A 19,833-nucleotide genomic window follows, 5' to 3' on the forward strand; every position below is an offset into this window, starting at 1 on the left:
GCAGTGGACCATGTACATATATAAATGGTTTCAACTGGTTTAAATCATTGTCTGGAAATATATTTAGCTGAAATCATATGTCCTCTCTATTTAAAATGAAAAGTGTCATGGAGGTAAGAAATGTCTTCATTTTAAAAAAGATATGAAAAGAACAAACTGAAATCATTATTACATTTGTATTAGGTGTAACGTTTCTACATATTCTGCCATAAAACTACATTGGTAATTAAAAGAATGCTATAAGCAAACCTGCCACAATCACAGAAAAATGTGTTAATTGTGGCATTTGTTAGTGTGAAAATGCGCAATTCCTTAACTCTCTTTTAATATGCCAGATGTAATATTTCTGGAACTTTTAAATGCAAACATGGCATGAATTAAATATCTTACACCAATTGTTGCTAGTTAAATCTTGACTAATTTAATAATAAAATAAAAATAGCTGCTTTCTATTATTTAAGTCAACTTAAAAACAAAAATATATGGACATGTTCCTAATAGTAATGGAATAATAAAATTAACAATAAAAATAAATTTAAAATGAAAATTAATTAAAAACAAGCAAATTCTGAAGTAATCTGCTCACACACAATTTTTATAAAATAGAATTTTTACTGGCAACGTTTATTGGAAAAGATAAGTTTTTCCAGCCTGGGGAATTGGGGAGGGGCTCCAAATGGGTTTCAATCTAACCTGTATATCCACTGTGTAGAAGAAAAAATGGCAGAAGCTGGGGGTGGAGTTAAAAGAGGGATCAACCTAGAATCCCTGCATAGTCACAATCACACGAATAACTCATCTTTGAATTCTGTGTACCCTTATCTAACTCCAAGCAGGTGCTAACCATTGTTTGAGATCATTCCTATACAGCAATAATTCAGTTTGATTGGACCTTCATTTGTGGACCTTGTCTTTCCCACCTGACAACTGAGAGCAGCTGACTGAGGATCATGGGAACTGATGTCCAGAAAACCTGCATTACTTCAAGGTGGGAAAAGTTGACTATAGATATATGAAGCTTGTATTACTTTCTGTTGTCTAAATATTTACTGAAATTTTTACCATAAATATAACTGAGTTTTAAAAACTAGGGCTGATAGCTGTTTAGCCCTTGACATTCCAAAATATTATACAAGCTAGCAATTCAGAACAAAATTATATATATATTTCATAACTGAAATGATTAATTATATTGAGGAGCAAGGCAAGAAAGAATTCTAATGAATTAGCAAGGGTATAAACAGGACCTCTGAGGTATTTGGGTGTTAGTTTCAATATTTGAGCTTCTTCCTTTGCTAACTAGCATTCTTCCTTATCTCAGTATTCAGCTAATAGGAGAAAGTAGTGCAAATTCTCAGAACGCTTTAATTACTCTGAAGTCTCCAAATGAAGCCCAAAGGAAATTCCAGGAGGAAGGTATGATTATGTTTAAAAAAACCTCCACAGAGGAAACACTACCATAATTAATAGGCAATCTGAGCCACAAGTAACCCTTAGACAAATTAATATTTATATTGAGGTTAAATGCCAGCCTGCATTGACTTTAAATCCTATGTTACCAATATAATGATGTATCTTTGACTGCAAATCTTGTTTAAACATTGCAATCTTTACTTATGTTCCATAACTACTACGCTTTATTATTTTATTTTTATTCCAAACTGTTTTCAGGAAATTCAAGGTAGAATATATATTCCTTTTTTCTTTTTTTTTTTTTTTTTTTTTTTATTATAAAAAGTTTTTATTGGTCAAAAAAAATTTTATGCAAATACATATCAGGTATGGTAAATTTTCATTTTTCTTATACATAATAAGAATTTTACTCAAAATTTTAAACACATACAACAGCCATATGGCAAGCAGGTGATACGAAGTAGCTAAGTTTCAATCTTACACAATAAGGAAGGGTCAAGAATAATCAGAATATCATACGAAAGAGAATAAGGAAAACCAACACAATACCAAATATCTTTGTCACTTCCTAGTTTTGGATCTCAGAACTCTGGGTTCAGCCTGACCCAACTCCAGGGCCGCAACAGCGGCAGCCGCCTCATGGTCTATAACCTCCCCTTCTTCAATTCCTGGGTCATCTAAATCCAGGAGGGCTTTGTGTTCCTCCACGTAGGCCGCAGCCTCCGCAATTGTACTAATTTTTTTCGTAATGCCCTCCCGGAAAATCATCAATCCCTCTGGCATCAGCCATCTGAAGCCCACTCCCTTCTGGTACAATTTGCTTGATAAAAAATAATATTTCTTTCTCATTTCACGTACCTGTCTGGGAATCTGCCTCAGAATGGCTATCTCCTGCCCCTATAAGTCAGTGCCCCACTCCTATGTTTTCTAAGAATTTCATCTCGTCTCTCTTTTCACAAATTTGACATGAACCTCTCTAGGAACTGCATGCGTGCATATTGTGAATTAACTCTATAAACTCGATCCACATCCCAATTCATAAAATCAACACCTCTCCCAAGAAATTCTCCCAACAGTTTAGTCACAACATCTCTCAAGTCTTCTTGGTCCACTTCTTCCAAATTTTGAAACCTAAGAAAATAAGACATTTTATCCATCTGTAGTCCAAGCACAGCATTGCTTGTCGTCTCCCCTCTTTTCTGCACTGCCCGCATCTCACCCTCCAGACCTTCCACTTTCTGCTTATTTTCTGCTGAGACTTGTTGAGTATCCTTTAAATCCTTTTGGATAGTCACAATTTCTGCTCTTATTTCATCCAGTTTCTTGTCCATATTAGATAACTTTTCCAGAATTCTCCATTTCTCCAGCAGTTGGTCTCTGACCTTTTGCCATTTAAAAAAAATTTTAAAATCCTCAGGCAAGCACAGTATCCTTATAATTTCCTCCGGATCCACCAGGGGGCACTCACAGGAGCAACGAGTCCAGAGTACAGTTAGTCAACCAGGAAGCCGAAGGGAAGTGATGTCATCAAGATTCTCATAGTGAAGGCGGAAGCTGGACGCCACCATTGTTCCCCAGAGGAGGGGCCTCAAACCTCCCTCCTAAATTTCTCCATCACCTCTTTCTCCAGAGCTCCACAAAACCGTAATCTTGTTATTTTAAGTTCTCCTCTCTCCAAAGTGATTCGTACTCCTTCCAGTCGCAGGGGAGAAAAACCCCCGCACTCCGGAGTACTCCACCACATTTGCCGATATCCCTTCCTTCTTCATTCCTCAATTCTTCTCCGTTCCTGTTCACCACCAGGCTGCTGCAATTATAAATCCAAAGCCCCGGTGTCACCGAGCACAGCGGCCCAGGCGACGACCAAAATAATGGCCGCGGCCTGTGGCCTCCGAACCCCGCCGAGCCTAGGACGCGCCAGCATCGGTCCCCCCAGTCCTGTATATCGGCTGGGAGACCCCTGGCGAGCCGTCCGTGCGGCAGGTGTCCTTTTCGGAACACCTGGCCCCTAAGGGCCTCGGCGGCGGCCGGATTCGGACACTGGAGGCAGGAGAAGCCTTCCAGACGTCCGTTGCCACCGGATACCGGAAGTCGTCTTCTATATTCCTTTTTTCTTGTTGCAATATTATTTTTACAATAAGCTGCTATGTCAGGTATATCTATACAAAGGTGATTAGACTGAAGTCACTCTGTGACTCATAGATGAGGAGATATTGAGCCATAATGTGCTAGCCTCAGATAGAAATTACAAGTCTAATAGGATGGTTTCCTCAAGAAAGGATACCATTTCCTTTAAATATTAGGTGGTTGACCTTTAATTATTACCATCACAAAAATCCCTTCTAAAATCTCTCACTATATTTAATCCTTAGTCAGAAATGATCTTTTTCCTCAAGATACTTGGCTCTTGTAGGTCAAGTCATTGTTAAAATTAATGAACTATTAGGAAGTTCAATGCTATTTCATATGATTATTTTAAATGCTCTTCATTGTTTTTTACTACTACCTGGCACTTCTTCTCCTAGATGTACCCTAAAGCCAAAGAGTTCGCTGGGACTGTGGGAAGTAAGAGCAAAACAGAACCATTAGACTTAAGGAAACATTTTAACCTATATAAGAAATCAAAAATGGCAGAAATGTTGATCTCAGAGAAAATGCAAATATGCTCTTTGGTCACAAAATGCTTACTGTCTATGCAGTATTATATCAATTATAATACTTATGGTCCTATCTTCTCTGATAGTAAAGAGAACATGTACTTTCTTAGTAGTGACCATAACATTATGGAATAGATTAATAGAGTGTACCTAGAACCTTGCTTTAGGCATTCCCCTCAAAATATTTAAAACCCTCCTTTTTCACCAGGCATTGAATTATTAATTTGAATTATTTCAATATTCTTTTAATGGTAGGGAGGAGAGTTATTATTTCAAATTTCTTTGACTTTTTTTTTACTTATACCAGCCTGCTTAACTCAAAAGAAAAGAAAATTGTCAATGTAGTAAATTAAATTACTCAGAATCTAATGGATGATGATTTGATAAATAAATCAAATTAGCATCATTGCTAGTTATATCCATAATGATGCATGAAGGTAGCATTTGTTGACAATGAGATGTGGTGAAAGGTAAAAGTTCTGAGTTGATTCATTTATTGTAATAATTACCCCAATAAAAGTATCAAAAAGCCAATAAATATTGAGAAGTAGCTCTGTTTATGCATAGCTAAAGTCTCTATTGATTACATGCCCATTAGAATGTATATACTGAGTGGATGGTAATCCAAAGATAAAAGATATTTCCAATCTTCTGAATACCACCTTTTTCCAACCTGAATCTTTGTGATGAGTTGGGACCACATCAGACACAACTTCATCCCAGATTAAGAAATAAGTTCTACATATTCAAAATAAATCATGCAATTCAATTATGAAGGAGAAATATCACATGTTTAACTGCTCTGCCCCTCTAGTAAATAAAACAAACCTGTCCTTACTCTAGTAGGCGCCTTTTCCTTTCTTTCCTTTGGAATAGTTTTTTTAAATGGTTTCTGACAAATGACACTTACTAGGGTTTTATCAAAACAGAGCCATTTAATGTAGCAATAAAATCAAAAGTAGAGTTTGAATGTGGGCACTCCACAAGGATGTAATAGTGCACAGAAATGTAACATGTATTACTATCTCCACTTATGGCAATTAGAATGAACTAGTGACTTCAGAATTTTTTGGACCATTTCTAAAGAGTCTTGGCACAAAAAAGTGTTTTAAAATAATCAAGATAAAGCTAATTTGAGGGACCATCACACCCCACTGGGATTGGGCCATTCCACTTGTGCTGGCAAAGGAGGCATGCTGAGGGTCCTGTCCACCGGATCAGTCTACCTGGTATGGTCCAGTAGTGCCTTCTCTGCTCTGTGGAACATCTTGCCTCCCCCCCCTCGCTGTGAGGTTGGCCCCAACCCCCCTAAAGATATGGCTCTGCCAGTTGGATTGGGGCCCCAGTAAGGGGACAGCACTGTGGACGTGGTTGATCAAGTAGTAATAAACCCCACTTCCCCTCACTCTGCCCCCTCCTCCCCATGTGTCCTTAGGTTTTAATGTCTGATTTTAATTATTTATGTTTTAATTGTATATGTATAGACATATTTTTATGACTGTAAGCTGCCCAAAGTTAACCTATGGAAGATGGATGGCCAATAACTTTTATAAATGAATTTTAAAATAAGTAAATAATGCCTATTTAAATGGACCAGTAAGTATACTATGATAGCAATGATATCCATTGTTTCTTGTCATCCTGGCCAAAATTTCCCTCCTCAAATAAATAAAACAGCGATTATATCTTCTTTTCCCAGTTTACCTTCTGTAGGGGAGCTGAACTTTGTTTCATTTACAAATGATGAGAGATCTGATGGCTGAGGATAATCCTGCTTATCATTATCGAGATCCACTGTCATACAAGTCCATTTCTGATTACCCACAGAAGATGCCAGTTTTTCCTCATCTGTTGCATGTACCACAGTGGATACAACAGAGGGCATTTCAGTAGCAGGCAGTACCACAGATTCCTAAGGAGAAAATAAAGGTTAAAAAATTACTGTGCTACAAAGAAAGAAGCAATTGTCTTCTTTCATGGATCCAGTTCTCTTTTGCTTTCTTCTTAAGAGTTTGATTAAATGTAAATGGTTGTAGGTGCAGGAGAAGAACTACTTTACTACTACTCCACCTGGGTTCTGGAACTCTTTTTCATGCTATGCATGTTATTCCAATTCATAATCAGGCCTTGGGATCTTCATTTTAAAACTGTAGAAGGATGACATTTGATTTATTTCAGAGATCTGAAAATCACTGTCTTAAGTAGTATAGGTCTAATGATTGATTAAATCATGTTTTTTTAATGTTTTATTAGTCATAGTTCCCTAATAACTAGGTTACATAGATTTTATTGCAAAATTAAAAAAAAAAAAGCTCAGATGACTTTTGGTTTATATTTTGGTTTATAAGAACCCCAGATTGAGACTTGGAATTCAGCCAATAATTCTAGATAAATATTATTATAGCATTGAACATTATCATCTGTCATGGTAGTATAGATTGCATCATATGCAGCCAAAAGTCATTGTGTGCTAAACAAAACAAAACAAAATAAAACAAACCTGTCCTTACTCTAGTAGGCACCTTTTCCTTTCTTTCCTTTGGAATAGTTTTTTTAAATGGTTTCTGACAAATGACACTTACTAGGGTTTTATCAAAACAGAGCCATTTAATGTAGCAATAAAATCAAAAGTAGAGTTTGAATGTGGGCACTCCACAAGGATGTAATAGTGCACAGAAATGTAACATGTATTACTATCTCCACTTATGGCAATTAGAATGAACTAGTGACTTCAGAATTTTTTGGACCATTTCTAAAGAGTCTTGGCACAAAAAAGTGTTTTAAAATAATCAAGATAAAGCTAATTTGAGGGACCATCACACCCCACTGGGATTGGGCCATTCCACTTGTGCTGGCAAAGGAGGCATGCTGAGGGTCCTGTCCACCGGATCAGTCTACCTGGTATGGTCCAGTAGTGCCTTCTCTGCTCTGTGGAACATCTTGCCTCCCCCCCTCGCTGTGAGGTTGGCCCCAACCCCCCTAAAGATATGGCTCTGCCAGTTGGATTGGGGCCCCAGTAAGGGGACAGCACTGTGGACGTGGTTGATCAAGTAGTAATAAACCCCACTTCCCCTCACTCCGCCCCCTCCTCCCCATGTGTCCTTAGGTTTTAATGTCTGATTTTAATTATTTATGTTTTAATTGTATATGTATAGACATATTTTTATGACTGTAAGCTGCCCAAAGTTAACCTATGGAAGATGGATGGCCAATAACTTTTATAAATGAATTTTTAAAAAATAAGTAAATAATGCCTATTTAAATGGACCAGTAAGTATACTATGATAGCAATGATATCCATTGTTTCTTGTCATCCTGGGCCAAAATTTCCCTCCTCAAATAAATAAAACAGCGATTATATCTTCTTTTCCCAGTTTACCTTCTGTAGGGGAGCTGAACTTTGTTTCATTTACAAATGATGAGAGATCTGATGGCTGAGGATAATCCTGCTTATCATTATCGAGATCCACTGTCATACAAGTCCATTTCTGATTACCCACAGAAGATGCCAGTTTTTCCTCATCTGTTGCATGTACCACAGTGGATACAACAGAGGGCATTTCAGTAGCAGGCAGTACCATAGATTCCTAAGGAGAAAATAAAGGTTAAAAAATTACTGTGCTACAAAGAAAGAAGCAATTGTCTTCTTTCATGGATCCAGTTCTCTTTTGCTTTCTTCTTAAGAGTTTGATTAAATGTAAATGGTTGTAGGTGCAGGAGAAGAACTACTTTACTACTACTCCACCTGGGTTCTGGAACTCTTTTTCATGCTATGCATGTTATTCCAATTCATAATCAGGCCTTGGGATCTTCATTTTAAAACTGTAGAAGGATGACATTTGATTTATTTCAGAGATCTGAAAATCACTGTCTTAAGTAGTATAGGTCTAATGATTGATTAAATCATGTTTTTTTAATGTTTTATCAGTCATAGTTCCCTAATAACTAGGTTACATAGATTTTATTGCAAAATTAAAAAAAAAAAAAGCTCAGATGACTTTTGGTTTATATTTTGGTTTATAAGAACCCCAGATTGAGACTTGGAATTCAGCCAATAATTCTAGATAAATATTATTATAGCATTGAACATTATTATCTGTCATGGTAGTATAGATTGCATCATATGCAGCCAAAAGTCATTGTGTGCTAAACAAAACAAAACAAAACAAAAAAAGAAATAAGCTCAGTTTCAAATTTCAATGAAAGCTTGAACAATTTCAACATTTTTTTTAAAAAAAGGGTGCCTGTATGCCAATTTTCAAATCCTCCTAAACATTAGTTGAATGTGATCTAACATTTACTTGATGCTTGCTCATTTGATGCCTCCTTTTCTGTCATGATTATTTAGTTTCCTTTTGTTGTGCTGGCTCTGTAATATTAACTGTGGGAAGATGATTTCCAATCTAGTCATCTGAGTTGCCTTTCTTTTGTAAGTTTTGAGAAAGTGGATAATTAATTGCTACTGAATGTACCTTAAAAAAAGAAATACTTAAAGAAAAGCTTGTTGAAGCGCCTTACCTGTGAAGGTGCATCAGACAGTGGAGATCTTTTTGGTGACTTTTTCACCCTAAAAGTGTCACTGGAAAGGAAATGGAAACTCTTGAGTATGGCCAACCAATAAAAATGACACAACAAGAAAAAGCTAATGAATATATTATGAAGACTGCCTGTTTCAGAAACTTAGCATGTAAACATCAAAGAAGAGCATGCTGTGTCCTTTGCTTATCATGCACTCTTAAGACTCAGTCTTTACCAAATTAAAAATCAAGCATAAGATAATTACAAAAATTCAATTAAACTGAGTTTTATATTAAGGTAAAAAGTCAGTCCAGACAATGAGATATAGATGTGGGTACTGTTGAAAACAACAAAACAGTTACAGTGATACTGGAGAATGACCAACATAAGATAATTCAGTAAATAAGAATCTTGATCAGGATAAGTTCTTGCTCTGAGATCTATCAGGATATCACTGCTCATCAAATGCAACACCAACATAGATATGTAAGTGTTGTGAAAATGTCTTCAATTTTATCTACCAAACTACCATCTCAGGTATCCTACTTCAATGCCAAACAAATGACAAATAAACAAAATGCATGCAAAATACCGATGAACAAGACCACACAATTCGAGCAAGGCAGATATGGGACAAGGGTTCAGGTGTTGATCTTATCTTCTAACTCTTGCTAGCTGCAAATGTGCAGTTAACAATACTGCCGGAGAATTTATTAAATCTTATAATAAGTATGTATCATTTGCTTGTATCCATATCCTTTTTGTTTTCTTCAGGTTATACTATAAATATTTATACTCCAATAGCATTAAAAAATTCAAATAGAATATAAAAAATGAAGTATAGGCATCAATGTGCCAATAGATTAACGGTTTCTAATATTATAGCTATGTCTCAACTAATTTCTGAGATGGCAAAAAACAAACAAAGGAGCCAAGGTAAAAAAGTAAAGTAAAAGTAAAAATGAGTTAATTTGTGTAAAATATATTGGTAAAGGTAGTCCTTGAGTTACAACCAAAATGGAGCCCCTCTGTCATAACTCATAATAGTCATAAAACAAATCAGTCACATGGCCCACCCAATTTTACAACCCTTTTTTGCAATGGTCATTCAGCAACTCACTATGGTTGTTAAATGAATCTATAGTGGTGAAGCAAAACCTTGGTCATTAAGTGAAGCAATAGTTCACGAAGGGTGCAGAACTGCTGAAAACAAATGCCAGTTTTCAGCAAAACCATTGTAAAATGCAGTCATGGCCATTGCTAATGGCCATAAATGTGGCCCAGCTGCTGAGTACCTAGTGCAGTCACAAGACTGCAGCGAGGGCTGACCATCAGAACTTCAAAACCAGGTTATCTGATTTCGTAACTTTATCAGCATGTAAGATAAAGGTTTGTCTGTGTCACTAAGCAACTATTTGTAAGTCAAGGACTACCTGCATCTTAACCAATTGCTAAACACATTGAGAAACATGCTGGCTAGCCATATCTTATTTAGAAAATAAATTACAATATTGCAATCTTGCATTAACAAGTGTTGTTTTCATCTATAATACTGTGAAATGCTGCCAAACCCATGCTAAACCGTATAATCAAAAGAGAAATGGTGCTGTTATGGTTTCATGTTTCATCTCCTGGGAACCAGACTTTATGATGCATGCACGCCACTCAAGCAGACATGGAGAATGACATGGAAAGTGAGAATAGAAATTGCCACCTGAAGGCTTAATTGCAAAGGTATATCTGCCAAGTACCTTGGCATTCCAAATAACATATATTTCAGCTGGAGAACATTAGACAGAAACAGATGGTAGATTGATCAAAAATAGTTTTGCTCAACTTTATGTACTGATCAGCCTTCTTCCCACTTAAAATAATGTTGATGAAACTTAAAATAATCTTATTGCATATAGGCATCATGACCTACATTACTGGATATTACTGCAAACAAACTTGTAAAAATAAACAACTAAATAAGACTAAAACAAGACAAAACAATACATAAAACATGTAGACAAAAAAACACACCATGAGGCATTTCTACTGGTAACAGGTATGTTTAGCGTTAAAAGTTACTTACAACAGAGAACATACAGACATCACATCTTCAACCATCCTAAGACAAATAAGACAAAAGAGAGACAAGACAGAAGGAACTCACTGACACAAAGGAGAAATTCCATTTATTATGTTGCAGGGGGAAAAAAACCCCACATCCCATGTCTCTAAATATCGGACACATTTTTTTTACTAGTTTATCACAGTGGTTTATATAGCCACCCATCTCACAATTGCGAGTTGAAAAAAATAGGATTGAAAAGCCAATGCACAAAAATGTAAGATGCTTAAAAATAATAACACAAGGGTGCCAAGAACAATCTAACTCAGACCACATAAAACACATAATCACATTTGTAGGACACTGAACCACCCAGTCCCATGCTTCAAGGATTTACGAAATTGTAGTGGGCTCTGGGCAAAATAAATCTCAGGAAGGAGTGTGTTCACGAGTCAAGAACAACACGTGGAGTTACTGCTGAGTACAGGTAATCCTCAACTCACAACCATTTTTTAGTGACCAAAGTTACAGTGGCACTGAAAAAAGTGAGTTATGACCGTTTTTCACACATACGACCATTGCAGCATCCCCATGGTCATGTGATCAAAATTAGACACTTAGCAACTGACACATATTTATGACAGCTGCAGTGTCCCGGAGTCATGTGATCCCCTTTTGCGACCTTCTGACAAGCAAAGTCAATGGAGAAGCCAGATTCACTTAACATAACCACCATGTCACTAATTTAACCACTGTACTGATTCACTTAACAACAGTGGCAGGAAAGGTCATAAAATGGGGCAAAATTCACTTTAAAAATGTATTGCTTACCAGCAAAAATTTTGGACTCTATTGTGGTCAGGCACTACCTGTGTTTCCTTACTGTATTTGCCTATAGGCAAAAATCTTGACAGACTAAAGCAACTACCAGCGTAACTATTAGTTATACTCTGTGAATTGCTGTGGAGACGGATCCACCTTCTTCTCCTTCTTCTTGCATATCAAATACTCCAAGCTCCTCAGTCTCTTCGTTCTCTGGGAAAGAGCCTCTCCATTCTGCAGCTCTGGACTCCATTCTATCACAGACATACTTCTTGGATCCTGTCAGCTGGCACTTTTTATGAGATAGGAGTCAAAGTTCCTATTTTACAGGGGTGGACAGGGTGGTCCTACAAAATAACCTTGCCCCATGCCATGAAGGATTTTATAGGAGGTAACCAACATATTGAATTTCCTCCAGAAGCTATGGGAACCAGTGCAGTTTTGGTATAGCAGGGTATACCAAGGTGCTGGTACTCACCAAGGTACATAGCTGCCCATGCTACCGTATTCTGGATCAGTTACAATTCCTGGGTGTTATTTATGGGTGGCTACATGTAAAACTCATTGGTGTAATCCAATGTGGGAGATGGCCTCAACATGAATGTCAGTGAGCGATGCTTCAATCCAGGAAAGGGTACAATTGGGATATTTGGTGAAATGATGCTAGCTGCAGCTACCACCTATTGTTTGAAGAAAAGTCATGAGTCCAAAAGGCACCACAGATCCGGGGAGAGATGTCTTCACCCTAAAACCACTCAGCTTTGCTAAGATTGAGTTCAAGCCTGTTCTTTCCCCATAGTCTAATGTATAACCTTACCCAAAGGTTTGATGTAGAAGCTAAGCAGGAGTGAGGGAGAGGACTGAGACAATCCTTATGAAAGAGATATTGGGCCATGTCTCCCACTTCCTGTCAACAGTGACTGGAACTGGAGAAAGAAGAACCATTGTAGCATTATATCCCTCTTCCCTAACCCCTAAGCTGGTCCAGAATAATACCACAATCAATGGAACTGAAAAGCTGCTGACAGGCCAAGATGGATGCTCCAACCCCATTTTTTTCCTGCCAAAGAGATCATGCTGCTTGAGGAATTCCAGGAGTCAAAGTCTATGCATCTTAAAGTTGCTAAATTTGAAAATACTGATCTAAGGTATCCATGAGATTGCATCCTTAATGTAGCTAACAGGAATCCGTCTATATTGTCTTGCAGTGGTAATGGAAAATGATGAAATATATATTAATGAAATATACAAAAATGAGAAGGAGAACCTTCTCTTTCTTTAGGAAGCATGCCTCATATTTTTTAAAACTTACAGTAAATTTTTATTCTCCATTTCAACAAAATCAATCAAGATACCCCCAAAATAAATGGAGTCCTAAATACCGCCAACTGAACTTTTTCTGCTCAATTAAATTCTCGGTTAATTCTACATGGGATTTTATTTTTTAAAATGTTATTTCATATTGATAAATGAATACATGTTAAATATTTAAGACTGCATACTTTCAAGTTTTTCTTGCAGAATCTAATGACCACATTCCAGCATGTTTCTATCCAAAGGATTCAACTGGACATTCAAAAAGAGGAGGTGTGAGCAGTTTTTGCTTCCTGTCTACGAGTCTCTCCAAATAAAAGAGTATTGTTCTGATTTTATATTTTCACTTTTTATGAACATGAAAATGTTTCTAAATGCTTCAGTGCTGAACCCCATTTGAGTCCTCACTGATGTTATTCAGGGATTTATAATCACATTTCATTCTTTCAGTTATAACCTAGGTCCTAGAGTATAAAAATTAATTGCTTATTATTTCATGGCTAATTTGTTGCATGAGTTTAAGTACATTCATCTGCAGCTAACTGTAAACAGAATATTGCAGAATCATTCCAAAATACTACTACAAGAGGAAATTAATAAGGAAATAAAAATAATATTACTTATGCCCAATTTGATAATAATACTGTTTTATTGTTCCACTGTTAATCCATAATTTGAAAGTTGGGTTTATACTTATTTCCAGATATCCAATATATTTGGTAATTTGTTTAAAATTCTTTTTTGTTTTTAACTGGAAGTAGAACTAATATTTTTTTTTATTAAATGTAACAATAGCACTTAGACTTACATATTGCTTCACAGTGCTTTGCAGCCCACTCTAAGCGGTTTACAGAGTCAGCATATTGCCCCCAACAATCTGGCTTCTCATTTTACCGACTGATGGAAGGCTGAGTCAACCTTGAGCCGTTCAGGAATTGAACAACTGGAGTGAGCAGTGAATTAACCTGCAGTACTGCATTCTAATCATTGTGCTACCATACTCTTGAAGCTAAGTGATGTGGGTATAAAAGTGTATTTTTATTTCATTTACTTCAGAGCTTATGTTTCAGCTCTGAATGTGTGCTAAATTACAACCGACCTACTGCTGATGGTTAGTATCTACTAATGTTACTTTACATTAATCCAAATCAATCCAAGTAAACATTTGCATTGAATAGTTTTTTAGAAAAAATCTAAAGCTCTACACAGAAAAACTGTAACAATATTTTCAAATTAAAAACTATATGAATTAAGTGTTTTAAAAAAGTGATACTTAAGGAAATCAGTATGTCATTTTAAAAATATCACAGGATATAATTAGAAGTGTGTACATTCACACCTTAAAATCAGTGTTGACTCAACTGCCTGGACAAGTTTCTTCAATTTTTTTGACAAGATTTTATAAAAGGTTGCCATTGTCAGCTTCCAAGGCCTGAGAGTAATTGGCCCAGGGTCACCCAGCTGGCTTTGTGCCTAAAACAGGACTAGAACTCATGGTTTCCTGGTTTCTAGCCTGGTTCCTTAAACACTACACCAAACAGGCTCTCTGTCAGAGGTGACTTACACCAAATTAGATTAAACAACAACAACGAAGTACCACCCCATGATCGTACTCCCAAACTATGGGCATAAATAACAAGTTCAATACAGGTAGTCTTCAACTTACAACAGTTTGTTTAGTGACTGTTTGCAGTTACAGCGGCACTGAAAAAAGTGACATGACCATTTTTCATATTTACAACCGTTACAGCATCCCCATGGTAACATGATCAAAATTGAGATGCTTCGCAACTGATTCATATTTATGATGACTGCAGTGTCCCATGGTCATGTGATCATCTTTTGTGACATTCTGACAAGCAAAGTCAATGGGGAGCCAGATTCACTTAACAACTGTGGCAAGAAAGGTCGTAAAATAGGGCAAAACTCACTTAGCGTCTCATTTAAGAACACAAATTTTGGGCTCAATTGTGGTCATAAGTCAAGGACTACCTGTGTAGATTAGCCTTAAAAGAAAAAGGAATTTTTTATGGAAAAGTTAAGCAATATATTTTTAAAGAATACACAGCAATTGGAAATTATTAGTTTTATCTACTAGAAGAATTTGCTTATGGGTGAATTACCACATACAAGAAATGCAGTTAACTATGGCTGAAATTCATAGCAAGCAATACAATTTGTAAGGTATATGCTGTCTAATTCCCCATTCTCACAACCAATTTTAATCATAAGATGACAAAACTCGAGTTTTAATAAATCAACATTGCTGAAGGAATACTATTGGCAGCTATCTTCCAAGTCCTTTCCCGTATCCAAAATCTACTTTTAGAAAGTATTTTTTTTTATTTCATATTCATTTATTAAACAAATTTATTTATTTGCCCAACTCTCTCCCTCTCACACACAAAGAAACTAAACTCACTTCAGTAGCATTTGTGGCTTGTTCACAAACCAGCCACTATAATGAACTAAAATACACTGAAGACCATCTTTTAAGCATCTGATTAGCTTCTGTCATTTTGAACTCTTTATAAACTATAACCACATGGTAAATACTTTGCAGAGTAGTCCCTTAATCCCGAAAAGAATTTGTTATTATTTGACTGAATTAAACTGATCACTTGTATTATAAAGTATATTTACATTTTATGTTAAAAAAACAACCTTGAACACTTTTCCATGTCATGATGGAATGCCGTAAGAAACCCTACATTTTTCCAAAATACATTCCTTTTAAAATGAGGGTCAGATTGCTTCTCAACCTTTGAAACAGAAAAAAAACTTTTGCCAAATGTTTTAAATCTCACATCCTAGGGATCAGCAAGATTCTTAAACTCTGAAGCAAAAGACCACATCATACATTCAGCAAAATTAAAGCTTACTTTCTAAATGTTGAGGATTAAAAAAAGGTTTGAGGTCCTAGTGCACCTCAGAGCCAAAGGAAAATAATTTAATTCCAGCTGCAGTAATATGATTATTCTGGCATTACAATTCAGTTGGGTAGGATTTACTATAGCAAACATGTACAACAAACATAGCACCAAAACAGAAATTTAAGGGAGCTTGCAAAGATTTGTCAGAGAACATTTTTAGAGTACTGCACAGACGCTTTTCTACATGTTGACTTACGTCTTGAGTGGTGTCTTCTTCTTTTTTGCAGGTTTATTTAGGGCATCTCCTTCTGATCCATTAATTTCATTGACATTAGCTGAAATTTCAAAGGATGCTGGAGGTTGTGTGGGAGAACTGACAACTTTTGGGGAAGGCTTGAATGGATCAAGAGAATCCTCAGAGATTTCTGGATCAAAACTGTACGTTGTGGTGGTTTGCTGAGGAAGTTTTGGAGAGTCCTGCATTTTGCAAGTGGAAGAGAAAGGATTGAAGTTGGGGTCATCCCATTTGTCAATATCAAAAGTATATGAGCCCTTGGAGGCAGGAATCTCACTGGGTTCAGAAGGAGTCTTGGTTGGGCTTGTGGAAGTATTGTCAAGTTTCTCTCCAGTCTTTTTAGTCTTTGGCCTTCTGAGGGGCATTTTGGCCCCAGGCTTTTTATCCACTTTTTTGGGCAGAAGAGGACTCTCTGTCTGTTCCTCACCACTGCCTTTTTCCTCAGAGTAATCAAATTCCAATCTGACTGCTAAGCTTTTCACTGGAGTATCTTCTTGTCCCCCAGTGTCTGATGGTGTCACCTCCACAGCTTCTGGTGTTGTGGTAAGAGATACAGTTTTCTTATTGGCAAGCGGGGAGTTCTGTACTTTGCTGTCTCCTGATACAGGAATTTCTTCTGAGTTGTTTGGATCAAATGGACTCAATGTCTCTAGTACAGGAGTGGCATCATCTTTACTGACAGTGCTTTGGTGCTGTTGGTTGGTACAGTCAGGTTCAGTGGGCTCCAAAGTTTCTTCAGAAACTTTTTCGTCACTTGAGACAGCAGAATCTTGCTTGAGGTCTGATATTCCTGGTTCTTCTACTGGAGAAACATCCAAGGATTTTTTTGCTAATTGTTTTTTCTTTAAGGAAGCTGGCCTAGGTTTTTTTGTGCGCTTAAGAGTACTAGAAGCACTGCTTGAACCGGCACTAAAAGTATCTGTTGCAAAACCTGCTGTCTCGTTAGTCCCAGGAAAAGAGGCTCCATCAAATTCTCCAGCTTGCAAACTAAGGGAACGAGATAATGTAGATCTAGAAACTGGAACAGAATCTGTGGATTTTCTTCTAACATGTGACTTGGAATCCCGATTTTTTGTGTCCAGGGAACTTGGATCCACAGTTTGTGAGGAATCTACAACTTCAATGCTATCGAAGTCTAGATTGTAAGTCCCGCTGCTAGCAATTGGCTTGTCTTCATCAAAAACTGTAGAAAATGAATGAGACGGAGTGGGCAGTGGAGTTTCTTCAACTGGTTCACAATGAGGGACATCAGCTACTGTTACTGTTTCAGAAGAAAAACCTATAAAAAGCAAAGGCAAAAAGTTATCAGCATTTAGGAATGTTGAATCTGAAATAATTAGAGAAAAGAAAGCAGACTATGCATCCTATAATTCAGGATACATTTCTTTTCAAATGATCAGTTCCTTTAACCCTAACTATTTCTTTTTCTCACTCTTCTCTCTCCCCCACCCCCCACCCCCACAATTTTTTTCAAGGTAAGCATTCAAATCAGGAAACACACGGGATAAAAAATAAGAAGCAACATGTGACTTATTTTTTGTTTTTCCAAAAGCAATTGTGGATTTTATTTTGAATAAATTTACTTTAAAAATAGAACACTGGTAATTATATTTTATCATACAAATGAAGTTTTTTATTACAATTGTAGGTCAGAAAAATATTTTATAATTGTGCAAGTCAACAGAATGCTAATCAAGAAATCTCCATAAAATGAAAATCAGTATTCCTTTAACTCTGAAAATCAAATAGGAAATGTGTTGTAAACAAGAAAGAAGATGCATGTATTTGCCCTTATCTGAACTTCAAACTACTATAAGATTTGTTATATGAGGCAGGATGGGCCTATTAAGAACTTAAGAAAGGAAAAAGCAATCATTTTCAACTGATAGACACATATTCTGTAGTATTCTCTTTCATCCTATTAAGCCCTAAGAGTCTGTCAGCAGATTTTTGCTGGTAAGTCAGAGACAAGCTTTCAGAGAGTGACTGAGATTTATCTGATACTGTCTTGCAAAACAGTGAAAGCTGTGTTGTAATACAATGCAAAGCCTTCTCCTTTTATACATAAGTTGTGATGTCACATGAAGGAAAAGGATGGAGTTTGTAGTTTCTTTTTTTTAACCTTCCAAGATAGCTACTGGGTTAAAATAGTTTACATCTTGTAGAAACTGGCAGCCATGGACCAGCTTGAAAATTATAAACATATTTACTACCTTAGTGCAGTAACTACAATTTTATTATGCCATCCCTTAAAATAAATCTGAGCATTCTAAATTCTAAGATGCTAAATAGGATTGTTGACTGGAAATGGTGATTTCATTTGAATATGACTTCCCTACCAGAATACCAAATTGATTAATTTAAATTTAAATTAAGAGACCACACTGGCCATCCTTCGGCTAAACGATTACATTCTTATTATACTTCCAATTGATAAGGCACAAATGGTAAAGAATCAAAGTGGAAATAATTTACAGCATTATTACTGGCTGTAAATATTGATGTTTTCAGTAGATGAGTTGCCATTTTCCCCTGGCAATTATTATAGTAGTCATGTGATCCCATTGGCTTTGTCCCTTAAGAACAAAGCCAAAAGCATATTCACAATCTATTTCATTATTCCAGGAGACAATTATTTGAGCTAGAGCTAGTTTCAACATTAAGCCTATTTTATTTTGAAGGGAAATGATTGCAAAATTTGATGGTTTAATCATAGGTGTTTTACATGCTATTTAAAAAAGAAAGAAAACACTGATCTTATGTAGCTAACTGCTACAATATCTAAAATTGCTTCAGTACATTCATAGTAAAAGGACTGCACATTCACAATATTTTTTCTGAATGTGAGGGGTTCTGTTGTCATCATCCAAGCATCTAAACACAGGTGACCCAAAAGATATATCCATATTCCGCAGAGGGGGCACTATATCTACCAATCTCTGTTTTTTAGCATGTGAACTATATTTACAAAATTACCCACTGAATATTTATCCCAATGAAAGAGCAAAAGTGCAAGGCAGAATCCAAAAATTGGGGTTGTGGTGGTGGTGGGGGACAGAAACATGCTTTCCTCAGCATGCATGCCCAGACTGCATCATTCATTAAGTCATCCTACTATAGAAGTGATTTCAAAATTACAATGATCAGACACATCCCCATACTTCCAAAAAGGAAAAACCACTATCAGCAAATGAAAAATTTCCTTCAAAGCAAACACAAATAAAGTATGGCCTTTTGATGAAGGACTACCTACATGCCCTCTGGGTATGGATTTATTTTTATTGCCCGACTTTAATTACAACTTCTCTAGCCAGCTGAGCTGCTGTACACTTTTCATGTAGCAAGCTCACTTTTACCTGCTGATCAGATGGCAATCTTTGGCTGCAATCCCCTACTCAGCAGCATCTTCTATTGAGGTTAATTGGCTTACATTATGATTAGCCTTACATAACATTGCCATATTTATAAGGCAATGCAAATTGGTGTATTGGACAAAACTATGATGATGTGCTATCACTGCAACTTACATGTGATTATTGGGGTCTTGATTGGGTTTGGATTTATGTAATATACTATTTCCAATTTTCACACAGTTTGTAATTCCTATAAAATAAATTTCAGAGCTAAAATGAATTTTTCTTGAATAATACTACTTGTTCGTATTCCAATGCTATTTCAAATTCTGACAGTCTACGACGTGATACTCAAAATTGGTTTTGATTTTATTTTACTCATATTTTATCTCATGTAACTTTATCCATCCAGTTTTCTTTGCACTCCATGTGATGTCATTATTAGCTAGAATTATTCCTCAACATCAGCATTTTCCGCCTGATGCTAGACCAGTGATTTATCTTGCATAGCCATTAAGATAAATCATGTATC

At 36.4% G+C, this 19,833-nt stretch overlaps 1 protein-coding gene across 9 annotated transcripts in view; it reads right to left on the minus strand.

Moving 5' to 3' along the window:
- Positions 1-19,833, minus strand: part of TACC2 (transforming acidic coiled-coil containing protein 2) — a 184,259-nt gene that overhangs the window by 28,075 nt on the left and 136,351 nt on the right. For 8 of the 9 annotated variants that reach the window (XM_058187263.1, XM_058187269.1, XM_058187268.1 and 5 more), the window contains 3 exons: positions 15,910-17,227; positions 8,589-8,649; positions 5,775-5,982 (listed from right to left, as the gene is read on the minus strand). In XM_058187263.1, coding sequence (XP_058043246.1) covers positions 5,775-5,982; positions 8,589-8,649; positions 15,910-17,227 — 1,587 coding nt within the window. Of the gene's footprint in view, positions 1-5,774; positions 5,983-7,195; positions 7,658-8,588; positions 8,650-15,909; positions 17,228-19,833 lie in introns of those variants that run through there. The other variant, XM_058187267.1, reaches the window with a different exon arrangement.

Source organism: Ahaetulla prasina, chromosome 6 (assembly GCF_028640845.1).
Source record: "Ahaetulla prasina isolate Xishuangbanna chromosome 6, ASM2864084v1, whole genome shotgun sequence".
Taxonomy (NCBI): domain Eukaryota; kingdom Metazoa; phylum Chordata; class Lepidosauria; order Squamata; family Colubridae; genus Ahaetulla; species Ahaetulla prasina.